The sequence below is a fragment of the Ovis aries genome, chromosome 8, assembly GCF_016772045.2.
Source record: "Ovis aries strain OAR_USU_Benz2616 breed Rambouillet chromosome 8, ARS-UI_Ramb_v3.0, whole genome shotgun sequence".
Classification (NCBI taxonomy): domain Eukaryota; kingdom Metazoa; phylum Chordata; class Mammalia; order Artiodactyla; family Bovidae; genus Ovis; species Ovis aries.
This window is the reverse complement of record NC_056061.1, coordinates 20,401,251-20,416,781: the sequence shown is the minus strand read 5'-3', so window position 1 is coordinate 20,416,781 and position 15,531 is coordinate 20,401,251. Positions and strand designations below refer to the sequence as shown.

At 40.6% G+C, this 15,531-nt stretch overlaps 2 protein-coding genes across 3 annotated transcripts in view; one reads left to right on the top strand and one right to left on the bottom strand.

Moving 5' to 3' along the window:
• GOPC (golgi associated PDZ and coiled-coil motif containing) overlaps nucleotides 1-1,803 on the bottom strand; it is a 45,778-nt gene extending 43,975 nt beyond the window's left edge. For both annotated transcript variants that reach the window (XM_004011171.6, XM_004011170.5), the window contains exon 1: nucleotides 1,298-1,803. In XM_004011171.6, coding sequence (XP_004011220.3) covers nucleotides 1,298-1,585 — 288 coding nt within the window. In that variant the 5' untranslated portion in view covers nucleotides 1,586-1,803. The remainder of the gene's footprint in view (nucleotides 1-1,297) is intronic.
• A 144-nt stretch (nucleotides 1,804-1,947) lies between these two features.
• LOC101102818 (nephrocan-like) overlaps nucleotides 1,948-15,531 on the top strand; it is a 36,167-nt gene continuing 22,583 nt past the window's right edge. Inside the window, exon 1 of the mRNA XM_004011169.6 lies at nucleotides 1,948-13,777. Coding sequence (XP_004011218.2) covers nucleotides 13,589-13,777 — 189 coding nt within the window. The 5' untranslated portion in view covers nucleotides 1,948-13,588. The remainder of the gene's footprint in view (nucleotides 13,778-15,531) is intronic.

The window sequence follows — 15,531 nt, the reverse complement described above, 5'->3', positions numbered from 1 at the left end:
CTACTGAAGACCATCAAATGCAATGTCACTACCTGAATAAATAACCATCTTCTAGAAACTACAGCTGAATCAAGAAATCAAGAGACATTTTCACAGATGTAGATTAATAAATGATTAGCTTTATGTCAACACGTCCAACCTTTTCAAAAAGGGTAAAAGAAACTAACAGTTCTTTCAGTGAAGAAGAATCACAAAATCTCCCATATACAATTCTATGCTCATCAAAGATAAATTATACTACCTTTTCCATGACAGACAGGAAAAAGAAAGAATGCTAACTACTAAGCAAGGAGAGAATGCATTTCTGATATTCATATTGATTTGGATCCCGTGGGCAATCTCAATCATCACAACTGATAGTAACGATTTCTTAGGAAATCTAATGTCAAAGAGCTTTGCATATCGTTTATTATCCTATTTTTATCCACTTTAAAATGAAGACCCATTCTCTTATTTACATTATATAATTTAAAATGCTCTTTATATAATAATGTTAATCTATCATGATTTCTAAATATTGTAAAAATATGCTAATTTAATTTTCTGCAAAACATGGTAGGTTTTTTGGGAACTACTACTACTGCACTCACACCCACAACCAAGATGAGAGACTTAAGCAAATGATCGCTCTTCACACACTTTCAAAAACAAATCCAGATTTGGGGAAATGTAGTAAAGTACAGACACACCTCAATATTAGAAGTCATCTGAATAACCGTAGGGAGCTCTGGAGGTATGTGACTGTAATTTAAGGACTAACTGTAAACTGAGACAGACATTGATCCTATCTTGTTTATCCCATTTTCCTAAAAGCTTTGATCAAATTCCCCTAAATAGTTCATGCAGGCAAGGAATAGCGCTGTGTGCAACAATGAAAATTGACCTGAAATAGTCCAAAATAATCAGGATTGGCCATATACAAACCTGCAATGTGAAACTAGATCTAAAAAACTCAAATGTTAAAAGGTGAGCTAAAATATTCTTATGACGGAGCATCTTTGAGCTTCTGTGAAGTCTTAGGCTTCTTAACGAAAAGGCACAAGTAGACAGGTCTAATTAGTTCCTGTTTCCTCCTCATAGAGATACCAGGCAGGTGGCTTTCAGGACCCCAGGAGACCTACATGTCAACCTACACAGCTCTTCCTGCTCTCACCTCACCTCACTCTTTTCCTTCACATACACGCACTCCCGCCACATAGGAAGCCCAGGTACCCGAGCTGGCAGTTTTTCACCGGTGCGTTAAATGAAGTCTGATGGCTGGAGCTGAATGCCACCCCCTCCAGGGCTCAAGGCTCACCTCTAGCTTGTGGTTGATTTGGGATACAGTCTGGGCTTTGTGGCAAAGCTGCGCAAAGCAGGAGCTCAGGCTGGTCATCTTCTGTCTCCCCTCATAAGTGATGTCCGCCTGGTCCGGATCAATCTCGCCCAGGAGCAGATCCACATCCACGAAGGCCTTGTCGAACTCCTTCTCCAGCACCTCCAGCCACCGGAACATAGATACTCCGCCAGGGGAGACCCCCACGGCGCAAGAGGCTCCCCCTGAGCCCCCTCCGGCCCCTGCCGGGCATGGACCGCCCGCCGACATGGCGCCGTCTAGGGCCTCCCCCGACTGCTGCTGACCCCGTCGTCCACCCCGCGAGAGGAACTGCTGGGACTGCGGGAAGCCCCGCGCACGCACGCTCCGTCCGTCCCCTCTCTTCCCCTCGCGTGGCTAACGCCGGCAACGAAGCCCCGGAGGGGCAAGAGCAGCAGAGCAGAGGCGGCGGCGGTGGCACACGGAAGACGCGGGCCGTCCCACCTCGCGGCCCGCCCCCGCCGCGCCTGCGTAGAAAAGACCTAGGCAGACGCAGCCCTGAGGGACGAAATGGGCGGAGCTAGGGTGCGACCTTGGCCTATGAAAAGCCTCCGTTTGGGACCGGCCTGTCAACGGCCATGTTGAGAACTGGCAAACTCCAGCTTGAATCCACGGGAGATGCATGGTGTGGGCTTCCAAGTTGGAAAAGCCCGGAGAAGAGAAGGGTGTCCACGTCGCAGAGAGGAACAGCTTCCACCCCTTTGACTTCATAGTGGGCAGGAACCGTTCTAAAGTAGTCCGACAAAGTTGCCGCGGTAACATTCTGTGGGAAGGGTGAGAAAGGGCCGTGTGAGCATGCGCAGTGGCCACGTTTTACCTTTTCCAGTCCAGTTCCTGTTACGGGTGATGCGGATGGGGTGGGTGGACACACTTGCTCTTCTCGGTAAACCAGGCCTTAAATTCTGGATGGAAATGCCTAGAACTGCAAAGTTGAAGGACAGCGGCTCACCAGGTGTTGCTTAATTAAGAGGAGTCCTTTCCTCTTGTGATTAAAAGTCAGACAGCCTTGGGTTCAAGTTTTAAGTCCTATCCCCTATTAGCTGTGCCATCTTAGTTGTATTTTTTAACCTCAAAGCCTCAGTTTCCAAATTTTCTTTCGCTCAGTAATAAGGTAAAATGCTTAGCAGTGCTTGGCACTGCTGCTGCTGCTGCTGCTGCTAAGTCGCTTCAGTCGTGTCCGACTCTGTGCGACCCCATAGATGGCAGCCCACCAGGCTCCCCCGTCCCTGGGATTCTCCAGGCAAGAACACTGGAGTGGGTTGCCATTTCCTTCTCCAATGCATGACAGTGAAAAGTGAAAGTGAAGTCGCTCAGTCGTGTCTTACTCTTAGCGACCCCATGGACTGCAGCCTACCAGGCTCCTCCATCCATGGGATTCTCCAGTTAAGCGTACCAGAGTGGTTTGCCATTGCCTTCTCCGGCTTGGCACTTGATATTCCTTATTATCACACCACAGGTTATACATTTCCAAAGCAACTACCTAAAAAGATGTTCTTATTAAAAAAAACACTTGGATAGTGTTCCTACACGTGACATTTCAGTGAAACAAAATTATGAAGATTTACATATTCATAGACAGATTGAATGCAGAGCCCTGTTGAGGCATCAGGGGCACAAAAATGAATGAGATGTGACCCTCCCATTAGCAGAGCACATAGCTACAACTTTAATGTGACTATTGGGAGTATTGAGCAGCTGTTCTTTACCATTCCATTTACTCACTCTCAATCCCCTTCCAGCCTAGTCTTGAAAAGGAAGGAGAAAGTAATCTGATATGGTAGGCTGGTGAGAACTGTCTCTCATAAAAGATATTGCCTAAGGGAATATTTCACTGGCTAACTACAGACTCTCCAAGTTAATCTCCATCAAAGTCTGCACCGTGGGTCCCTCACTAATGCCAGTGAGGAATAAAAAATCATAGTGTTAGTTTGCCCTCTGGGTCAGGGCAGACTGTTCAACGTATCAGTTAATAAGGTTTTTTGGCTTCAACAAACTTGGCTAAGCAAAACTACTCAGATCCTTTCCTTGAGCTTAACTAGGCACATTCACACAGGTTTTACCCAGAAATAATATAAAACTAAGATTTGCATTTCCCACCCCCCAATCTCTGCTCCCAAATTAACTTAATTTTTATCTGCAAAATTTGCAAGAACATCATTACTGCAGCCACCAAGTTTCCAGCCATTTTCCCTATTCATAGTCCAGTTAGCAATCCCATTTCCAGGAATTTAAAGTATAAAAATAATGTTAAGTTGGGGTTGAGGGGCCACGTACACATGAAACCACAATAATAGCTTTTAGTTATTGAATACATACTATGTGTTAAGCATTTTGTTATTTACTTTGCTTCTTTGACTCTCACAAAATTCTATGAATTAGCTGTTCTCAGTTTTTTATAAATGAGTCACAGAGAATTTAAGAATCTTGGTATATACCTAAAAATCCACTGAGGTGAGATTTCAATCTAGATGTCTTTTTCTCCAAAGTCTTAGCTGTTAATCATCGGGTATAGAAGGATGCAGAAATCCATCTCTTCATGTATAAGTTAATAAGTTGGCAAATCAATCCCAAAGCTTTTTTTTTTTAATAATTCCTTCCCAGTTACAAGCCATATACAAACATTAATATATAGGAACTATTTGCAAAAATTAAGTGTAATACTCATTTTCTATTGCTTTTTGCTGTTGTTGTTCAGTCACTAAGTCATGTCTGACTCTTTTATGACCCCATGGACTGTAGCCCATCAGGCTCCTCTGTCCCTGGGATTTCCCAGGCAAGAATATGGAGTAGGTTGCCATTTCCTTCTCCAGGGGATCTTCCTGACCCAGGAATTGAACCTGTGTCTCCTGCATTGTCAGGCAGATTCTTTACCACTGCATCACCTGGGAAGCCCATTCTATTGCTTACCACTTTCTTTAGTTTATATAAACTACACCTGAAAATAAATTTAATTTTTAAAAAAATTCAGCTTCATACTGTATGGGTACAACCAAAATGAATTTTAAGTATTTATGTACATCCAGTGCTCTGATCCTTGGTGAATAACGCCATTTTCAGGACTGAAGAACCCAACTCCACTTCTGTGTACAATTTTTACAACCACTCCAACAAGTCATACCGTTGTAACTCAGAACACTGTCACCTCATATTGTCCCTTCTCCTTCAGATGCTATGTAGCAGCTTCCTCATCCCTATGTGCTGCTCCTTGGTGCTACGTGACTATTTCAAATGCTCATGAGCACCCTTTTCATAGATGTTATCTTCTGCCCACCTTGACTGGGGTTCTGCACTTTTGCAAGTCAAGCCTAGCACGGATGCAAAAGGCCTGGTTTGACGTTCTAGTGCTGCCATCTGTTGTCAGTGTGCTCTATCTACATGTGTTGCTTTGTGTTGGTCTTTGGAATTGTTCCTGACATTGTACAGGAGACAGGGATGAAGACCATCCCCATGGAAAAGAAATGCAAAAAAGCAAAATGGCTGTCTGGGGAGGCCTTACAAATAGCTGTGAAAAGAAGAGAGGCAAAAAGCAAAGGAGAAAAGGAAAGATATAAGCATCTGAATGCAGAATTCCAAAGAATAGCAAGAGGAGATAAGAAAGCCTTCTTCAGCGATCAATGCAAAGAAATAGAGGAAAACAACAGAATGGGAAAGACTAGAGATCTCTTCAAGAAAATTAGAGATACCAAGGGAACATTGCATGCAAAGATGGGCTCAATAAAGGACAGAAATGGTATGGACCTAACAGAAGCAGATGATATTAAGAAGAGGTGGCAAGAATACACGGAAGAACTGTACAAAAAAGATCTTCATGACCCAGATAATCATGATGATGTGATCACTAATCTAGAGCCAGACATCTTGGAATGTGAAGTCAAGTGGGCCTTAGAAAAAACATCACTATGAACAAAGCTAGTGGAGGTGATGGAATTCCAGGGGAGCTGTTTCAAATCCTGAAAGATGATGCTGTGAAAGTGCTGCACTCAATATGCCAGCAAATTTGGAAAACTCAGCAGTGGCCACAGGACTGGAAAAGGTCAGTTTTCATTCCAATTCCAAAGAAAGGCAATGCCAAAGAATGCTCAAACTACCGCACAATTGCACTCATCTCACATGCTAGTAAAGTAATGCTCAAAATTCTCCAAGCCAGGCTTCAGCAATATGTGAACCATGAACTCCCTGATGTTCAAGCTGGTTTTAGAAAAGGCAGAGGAACCAGAGATCAAATTACCAACATCTGCTGGATCATGAAAAAATCAAGAGAGTTCCAGAAAAACATCTATTTCTGCTTTATTGACTATGCCAAAGCCTTTGACTGTGTGGATCACAATAAACTGTGGAAAATTCTGAAAGAGATGGGAATACCAGACCACCTAACCTGCCTCTTGAGAAATCTGTATGCAGGTCAGGAAGCAACAGTTAGAACTGGACATGGAACAACAGACTGGTTCCAAATAGGAAAAGGAGCATGTCAAGGCTGTATATTGTCACCCTGCTTATTTAATTTCTATGCAGAGTACATCATAAGAAACGCTGGACTGGAAGAAACACAAGCTGGAATCAAGATTGCTGGGAGAAATATCAATAACCTCAGATATGCAGATGACACCTCCCTTATGGCAGAAAGTGAAGAGGAGTTAAAAAGCCTCTTGAAAGTGAAAGAGGAGAGCGAAAAGTTGGCTTAAAGCTCAGCATTCAGAAAACGAAGATCATGTCATCTGGTCCCATCACTTCATGGAAAATAGATGGGGAAACAGTAGAAGCAGTGTCAGACTTTATTTTTTTGGGCTCCAAGATCACTGCAGATGGTGATTGCAGCCATGAAATTAAAAGACGCTTACTCCTTGGAAGAAAAGTTATGACCAACCTAGACAGTATATTCAAGAGCAGAGACATTACTTTGCCGACTAAGGTCCATCTAGTCAAGGCTATGGTTTTTCCTGTGGTCAGATATGGATGTGAGAGTTGGACTGTGAGGAAGGCTGAGCACCAAAGAGTTGATGCGTTTGAACTGTGGTGTTGGAGAAGACTCTTGAGGGTCCCTTGGACTGCAGAGAGATCCAACCAGTCCATTCTGAAGGAGATCAGTCCTGGGATTTCTTTGGAAGGAATGCTAAAGCTGAAGCTCCAGTACTTTGGCCACATCATGTGAAGAGTTGACTCAGTGGAAAAGACTCTGATGCTGGGAGGGATTGGGGGCAGGAGGAGAAGGGGACGACCGAGGATGAGATGGCTGGATGGCATCACGGACTCGACGGACGTGAGTCTGAGTGAACTCCGGGAGATGGTGATGGACACGGAGGCCTGGTGTGCTGCGATTCATGGGATCACAAAGAGTTGGACATGACTGAGTGACTGAACTGAACTGAACTGAACTGAACTCAATATTTGTGGGACTTAATTTCCTGGGGTAATAAAATCTTCATACTTCTATTTGCAATTGCATTGGCAGGAAATTCTAAAAACTGTTTCATGAATCATGTTTATGTGATAAAAAAAATTTATTATATAACTTAAATGTGACAGTCTTGTTTTAAGAACTTATCCCTACAGAGTTTTACCATAAGATATTACTAAGAATACAGTGAGGGACTGAGGAAACTGGGAAAAAAGGGAAGATGTTAAAGATTTCTTTGATGGGTAGTGGTAATTAGCTGTGAGGTTAGTATGGATTTCAACAGGCAGATTCTTTAACATTTGAGCCACCAGGGAAGCCCAAACGTTAATTAGCACATCATTAATTGCAAAGGCACTGTAGTTGAGTGGACTTGGAAACCTACCTTGAACTGTAGAGAGAGACTACCATTTATTGAATGCTATTGTGTGCCAGGCCCTGTAGTAAGCTTCACATGTTTCATTTATTCTCCAGTAATCCTACCAGGAAAAGAAAAAGGTATTAAGTACCATTGGTCACTGGAAACAGTTGTATAATGAATAAGGGTGAAAATCCACTAGCATTTTACTTGAGCAGTGGGAGGAAAGTACGTACATACTTATATGTATTATTTATATTTATTCATATTTGCTAATAATCTGAAGCTCTTTGATACACATGCTGAATAAGTTTGGGCATTCCAAAGTGACTTATTAACCTCATCCTCCTGGTTATTTCTGTTTCATATACAAATGGAACAACTGTTTGCCCTCTTGTTTTTAAAACTTGAGAATTCTGGTGCAGTGATGTAGGATTAGCTCAGAAACCTCTTCCAAGAAGAACCTTCTTTTTTTTCTCATGTGGGTCTGTGGACATGTTCCCTGTCTGCTGCTGCTGCTGCTAAGTCGCTTCAGTTGTTTCCAACTCTGTGCGACCCCATAGACGGCAGCCAACCAGGCTCCCCCGTCCCTGGGATTCTCCAGGCAAGAACACTGGAATAGGTTGCCATTTCCTTCTCCAATGCATGAAAGTGAAAAGTGAAAGGGAAGTTACCCAGTCATGTCCGACTCTTAGCGACCCCATGGACTGCAGCCCACCAGGCTCCTCCGTCCATGGGATTTTCCAGGCAAGAGTGCTGGAGTGGGGTGCCATTGCCTTCTCCGGTTCCCTGTCTAGTTTTCTGCAAATACCTGTTACAGCATTTACCATACATTTTTTAGCAACAATAATGGTATCTTGCTTATTTTTGAATCCCAGATCCTAACACAGGGCCTTGAATCTAGTAGGAATGCTGAAAATGTGTGTGGTCAGTTTAAAAATTGAGACGTTACAATAGTCTACTTAGAAAATTCTAAAGACAGTCACTTATTAAGATATACTTTTGACACATGCTAGAGAGTAAAACTAAATATATTTTCATATTAGCTCAACAGTTAGGAATATCTATAAAATATATGTTCCTTTAAAATCCAAGGAATATTTTTCCCAACCTAAAGAGAAAAGTTCATTTAACAGTTTATTAGTGATTTCACTAATAAACCCAGCATAATTTAGGCTTCAATAATTATTTTACTTACTCTATACTTTAAGTTTTTAAGATAATAATTTTGCGTTGTGTACCCAAATCTAAAACAAAACATAGCAAAAAGTAATTTTAAAAATTCCTATTATTTTTAATGTTGTCATACTACCCAAAACAACGTAAAGATTTAACGGGATCCCTATGAAATTACCCATGACATTTTTCACATAACGAGAACAAATAATTTGATAGTTTATATGGAACCATGAAAGACCTATTATTGCCAAAGCAATCCTGAGGAAAAAGAACAAAGCAGGAGGCACAATCCTCCCAGATGTCAGACAATACTACAAAGCTACAGTAATCAAAACAGCATAGATCTACACAAGCAGAAATATGGATCAATGGAACAGAATAGAGAACCTAAAAATAAACCCACATACCTATGGTAAATTAATCATCAACAAAGGAAGAAAGAATACACAAGGGGGAAAAGACAGTCTCTTTAGCAAGCAGTGTTGGGAAAGTTGCACAGCCAGATGCAAATCAATGAAATTAGAACATACCCTCACACCACACACAAAAATAAACTCAAAATGGCTTAAATACCTAAATGTAAGACATGACCCCATAAAACTCCTAGAATAGAACATAAGCAAAACATTCTCTGACGTAAATTTTAGCAATGTTTTCTTAGGTCAGTCTCCTAAGGCAACAGAAATAAAAGAAAATGTAAAAAAAAAAAAAAGTGGGACTGAATCAAACTTAGAAGCTTTTGCACAGCAAAAGAAACGATTAAGTGAAACAAGAAAACAACTGACAGACTGGGAGAAGCTACTTGCAAATGATGCAAATGACAAGGGATTAATTTTCAAAATTCACAAATAGCTCATACAATTATTCAATAACAAAAACAGTTCAATCAAAAAAATGACTCAGTTCAGTTCAGTCGCTCAGTCGTGTCTGACACTTTGCGACCCCATGGACTGCAGCACACCAGGCTTCCCTGTCCATCACCACCTCCTGAAGCTTGCTCAAACTCATGTCCACCAAGTTGGTGATGCCATCCAACCTAAATAGAAGCCATCTATTTAGATTGGAAGATCTAAATAGACATTTCTCCAAAGAAGACATACAGATACCAGTAGGCACATGAAAAGATGCTCGTCATTGCTAATTATAAATAGAGTAATGTAAATCAAAGCTACAGTCAGGTACCACCTCACGTGAATCAGAATGGCCATCATTAAAAAGTCTATGATAATAAATGATGGAGAGGGTGTGGAGAAAAGGGAACCCACTTACACTGCTGGTGGAAATGTAAATTGGGGCAGCCACTATGCAAAACAGTATGGAGGCTTCTTAAAAAACTAAAAATAGAGTTGCCATATGACCAGCAATCTCACTCCTGCGCATATAGCCAGACAAAACTATTACTTGAGGATAATTACATGTACCCTTATATTCATGGCAGCAGTATTTATAATACAATAGCCAAGGCATGGAAATAACCTAAATGTCCATCTACAGAGAAGTGAATAAAGAAGATGTGATACATATATCAAATACACACACACACACACACACACACACACACACACACACACAGCTTCCCAGGTGGCACTAGTGGTAAAGAACCTGCCTGCCAATGCCAGAGCAGGAGACGTAAAAGACACAGTTTCAATCCCTGGGTCAGGAAGATCCCCTGGAGAAGGAAATGGCAGCCCACTCCAGTATTCCTGCCTGGAAAACCCTATAGACAGAGAAGCCTGGTGGGCTGCAGTCCATAGAGTTGCAAAGGGTCAGACATGAATGAAGCGACTCAGCACACACGCACGTACACATACATATAATGGAATATTACTTCTTCATAAAAAGAACGAAGTAGTGCCACTTATAGCAACATGGATGGACCTAGAGATTATCATATTAAGTGAAGTAAGTCAGAGAAAGATAAATATCATATATCACCTTCATGTGGAATCTAAAAATAAATGATACCAATGAAGATACCTAGCAAGGTACCTAGAAGCAGGCCTACAGACACAGAGAGTAGACTTGTAGGGTGAAGGGAAATGGAGGAGGGAAGGACTGGGAGTTTGGGATTCACAGATGCAAACTATGATTCATAGGATGAATAAATAACAAGCTCTTACTGTAGAGCACAGGGAATTGTGTTTAATATCCTATGCTAAGCCATAATGGAAAAGGATATGAAAAAAGAATATATTTAGGTATAACTGAATCACTTTGTTGAACAGCAGAAATTAACATTGTAAATAAACTATATTTCAATAAAGTTTGCAGAAATCCATATTACTATATTTCTATTCCCTTACATGCTCAAAGACTCGCTATAATTGCTTTCCCACTGTTACCTGATCTACATTCTTCATTTACCCTCTCCCACAGCTCCAGGTTTGGGTGAGCACTATCTAAAACCGCCATTTATCAACAATGCTATCCGAGTTTACTAATCACTGATTCTTCCTCATTCATCCACTGGCAAGTTACTGTTTACATCTCAGATGGTCAGACTTTACAGATCAGACAGACTACCCCCTCATCAGCCTGCCATTTGTATTTCTTTTGGATTCGTTCTAAAAGGGACCCAAAACAATTGGATTCTGAACAATTAATGTTAATTATCTTTTTTATAATGTATATTTAAAAGTACAAACTTTTTTGAAACGATCTCATTAGAATTTGTATAGCCTTCTAAATGAACAAGTCAAAAAGGTATAGTAAACAATTACGAAAAAAGCCATGTCACAGTCATTGTTAAAAGTATAATTTGTTTGACCCTCAGGTGGTTGCAACTCACTCAAAACTCTTTTGTGGTCATGATGAGCAAGAGTGAGGGTGAAAAGACTTCCAGTGTGGACATTTGTCACTAAAAAATGGGGGGCTGTCCATATTTGAACCCCAGGACTTCCCTGGTGGCTCAGATGGTAAAGAATCTGCTTACAATGCAGATCAAACCCAGGTTTGATGCCTGGGTTGGGAAGATCCCCTGGAGAAGGGAATGGCAACCCACTCCAGTATCCTTGCCTGGAGAATTCTATGGATGGAGGAGCCTGGTGGGCTACAATCCATGCAGTCACGAAGAGTCAGACCCGACTGAGTGACTAACACTTTCCTTTGGTTAGGGAACTGTCTCCTTATGTGACTAGAATACTGGAAGTTTAGTCCTCCTTCTATAGTAAACTGAAAACATCAGATAACACTTTCCCAGCTCTGTGCCAGCTAGAACACAGGCATATGACCCAGGGTCACCTAACCAAAAAATCATCCACCTGAAATTGTAACATGCAGATTGTGAGGCAGGGATTGAGAGAATTCTGGCTGATAGGATAAGGTGAGGGCAGCAGCATCCTCTTGCAGTAGCCACAGTGTCAGCAAGCATATCCAAGTTCCAGTTCAGTGGTGGAAGCAAGGGCATCTATGTTGTGTGGACACTACACTGCAGTGTGTGATTCTGGCTGAATATATGCGTGCATGCGAAGTCGTTTCAGTTGTTTCTGACTTTTGCAACCCAGTGCCATGCCCTCGTCCAAGGGATCTTCCTGACCCAGGGATCCAGGGATCGAACTTGGGTCTCTTACATCTCCTGCTCTGGCAGGCGGGTTCTTTACCACTAATGCTACCTGGGAAGCCCTCTGGGTATGTAGCCTTCCTTTATTCTTGTCCACTTTAAAATCTGGTTCTCCAGGTTTTCCTACAATTCTCTGTGCTACACAACTTCCTTTCAATAATTCCTTTTCTTCTTAAATTGGTCAGAATTTGTTTCCATTGCTTGCAACTAATAACCTAAACAGATATAACTATTTCTTTCTTTTCTTTGGCCACACACAGCTCTTGGAATTGTAGTTCCCCAACCAGTGGTGGAACCCGTGCCCCCTGCAGGGGAATCACAGAGTTCTAACCACTGGACTGCCAAGGAAGTCCCACAACTGTCATTTATTCAGACCCCCCTTTTTGCCATTTCAAAGCCTAGGCAGACCAAAAAAAATAAATGGGAAAAAAGGTTTGTTTTGGAGATAGGACTAAAGTTTCTTTTTTCTCCTCCTTGCTTCTTTTTCCAAATTTTCTTTTACTGAGCATTGCTTTGCTATTGGAAAATTCTAAAAATTAAAAAAAATTCTATTCTATTCTAAAAATCTTATTACTGGACAAAAGAAATAAATAATAAAGCTTCTTGAAAATCAGAATATTGACAGAAATCTCTTATCACTTCCTGTCTCTGATAGTAAAAGAAAACAGAGGACAAACAGAAAAGAGGAGTAGAAAAAGTCTTTTGGGAAAAGCACACAAAATCCTTACTCTGGAAATAGAATGAATTGATTATTAGAGCCAAGAAACTTTTGCCTTCGAAATGACAACTATAGCAAAGTAAGGTTGAAGAGGAGATCAGAGAAGATTTTCAATATCAGAAAGGGTTTCTAAGAGCAATCAGCTGAAGCCACATGGGGAAATTTAGGTCTTCCATTTTGGGGGAAAGAGTTTCTCTATATAATCTTCTGCTTAAAATGCTTTCAAATTCCTTCAGCAGGGATGAACACAGCAAGACAAGAAGTCACAACTATGGGGCCCCCAGAACATAGGAAGCTTTCCGTCACTGGTAGGAATTCACAACCAAATTCCTCTGAAGAAACTAAATAACTTATCTTCCCTTATTACAAACAAACAAACATAATAGACCTAGTGTGATGTTTTATTTTCATATTTTTGAACAACAAAAATATTTTCTATATGTGATATGAGGGTGATCAAGTGACAGATGAATCAAACAAGTTACCTGTGGCTCTAAACATCTCTCCATTGTATCCCCCCATTGTTTCACTAGCAATAAAATACTGAAACAACAATAATAAATAGAAAACCTGTCTATTTTCCCATACTGGTTAATGTGAGGAGAAAACACCTGCCCATTGCAGTCCCACAAAAATGGTTTTAATACAGGGTCACAGAAAATTCAATGGTTTTATAGCCCGCCATAAAACAGCTCTTTGTCTTTTCCCCCTAATTCCCGAGTGTCACATTTAACAAAACAAGGAAACTACAGATAATAGAGGTGTTTGCAGATTAGCCTTTCAAGCCATAAATAACATAGGGTTTTGCTCACCTACAAATATTAAGGCAGCTTATCAATGTTTAAGTGCCTTCCTCTTTGTAATAGTTGCTAACATTTTAACCCAGGAAAATTGGGAATTTTTTCTCTCCTGTCTTCTTACACTGACAGAGTACACATTCATAAGGTTCTATGATCAGATTTCACGGTATAAAAAGTGAGACATTGCCTGAACACTTGCCTGCTACGTGAGAGGCCCTGTTTTGGGAGATGTGTCTGCTCTACACTTTCCTTGCTCTGCTCTCTCTCTGCTATGGTTTCGATCCTCGCTGTCCTGGACGATGCAGCTGTGACTCAGAGCAGTCGGTGCAATGCTACAGGCTAATGGAGGTGCCATCGGGCATTCCTTCCACCACCAAGAAGCTCTACATCAGCCATAGCAAAATTCAACACCTTCAGGTAATCACTCATTCTCCTGCAACTTTATTTTGTGAGACAGGGTGAAGAGGTGACTGTGGGGTAGTTAAACTTAATGTAAATAATCGAAACTTAAAAGCGATGATTTTGAAATTGTGTCGCTGTACTAGCTACCTGTTTGCTCTGTGTAGTATATGCCTCTGGATATTTCATTTTAGGGAAGGAGCCCCCCCCCCCAATAATAAAATAATATTTTGCTTTAGTTTTTTAAAATTTTAATTATGTTGTTGCAGAGTAAAAGTAGAGTAATGATTCTTAACAAAAAGAGTTTGAGAGCATTGGCTCCTTCATATCCCCGTTTTAAAAAGAACTTGTTTGGGGGGGAACATACTTTTGTTTATGCCATAGAAGGCAGATGATACTTATAACATTATAAGGTTATCAAGATAAACACAGCATGTGAGAATTATTCATACAAACCCTACAAACCAGCTGGGCATTAATGTCTTTATGGAAACTTATACAGAAGAAATACACGTTTTTGTTTTGCCACATTACTGAAATTCTCATTCTATGTGCTTTTATTTTTTAATTTATTTATTTTTAGTCGATCTGTGTGCTTTTAATTATGGCTTTTATTTTCATGCTTTCCTATTCAGAGGGCACTTGAAAAGAGAGCTATAGATCTGTCTGACTTGTATAACATGAAGAAACTTGTTTTTGACCTTTGGTATTTTGAAAGGTATCAAGAGACTAGAGTTCTCATTTTAGTTTTCTCACTAGAGATAGAATTACCTTAGACAAGCAGTTAAAAAAAAAAATCTCTGGACCTTATTTGTTACTTTTATGACATGAGAAGGCTGGATTCGATTGGGGATCCCAGGAGTTTTCTAGATGGAAAATTCTCTGACTCTGGTCACTGCTTCTCCCTCATCAATCCAAACCTTAAGATAAGGAAATACCTGTCTATGATCCAGGTGCAAAGAGTCAGCAGGTGAATGTACTGTTCCTTCAAACAGAGACACCTCCCTGTCCCCCTGTTTTATTTTGTCAAGAAATTTTAATGTAGGTGCACACACACACTGGGAGTATGAAATATGTGGCATGATATTTATTTCGAGGTTCAAAAAGCACCATTGCCTAGTCGTCATCTGTTTACTTTCCTCTTCTAATCCAGTAGTGCCTAATGCCTGTCAGGTCTCAGCATTCAAGCAAGACACCTGGTTAAAGGGCAAAATGCTTAAATATTTGTCCTGAGGACTTGAGATACTGAGAGGTGGAGTGTCAGCGAAGCTTGGTAATGATCCCCCACTGTTGCTCTGCAGTCAGTAAGATGAAATTATGTCTCTCATCAAATTCACTTACTGATTGAGTTCATTTGTCATTGGTTTAGGCTCACTGAACAGCAATATTGATTGGTTTAGGTTCACTGAATAGCAATATTGCCACTTCCCTGACTTTAACCTAGTTAATTATCTCTAGAAAGGACTGTTCGCAGCAGAAAAGTTGAAGAAAGAGAGGACTGTTTGGTGAAGGAAGTAGAAAGTTCTGAGCAATAATACTTCTCTTTTCCCTTTTAAAAATCCTTTAGGCTTTAAATGACCATATTTTACTTGCATTTAGTGAATGCAATGTTATTCTGTTTATCTGGTTTGAATTATAGAATTGGGTGCCTGTATTTTAAACAAAAAGACTTAAAATGGATCTACAGATTAATAACAATAGAAACTATATATATATATATATACACACACACATATACATATGTATCTACACATACATAACATATATATGTA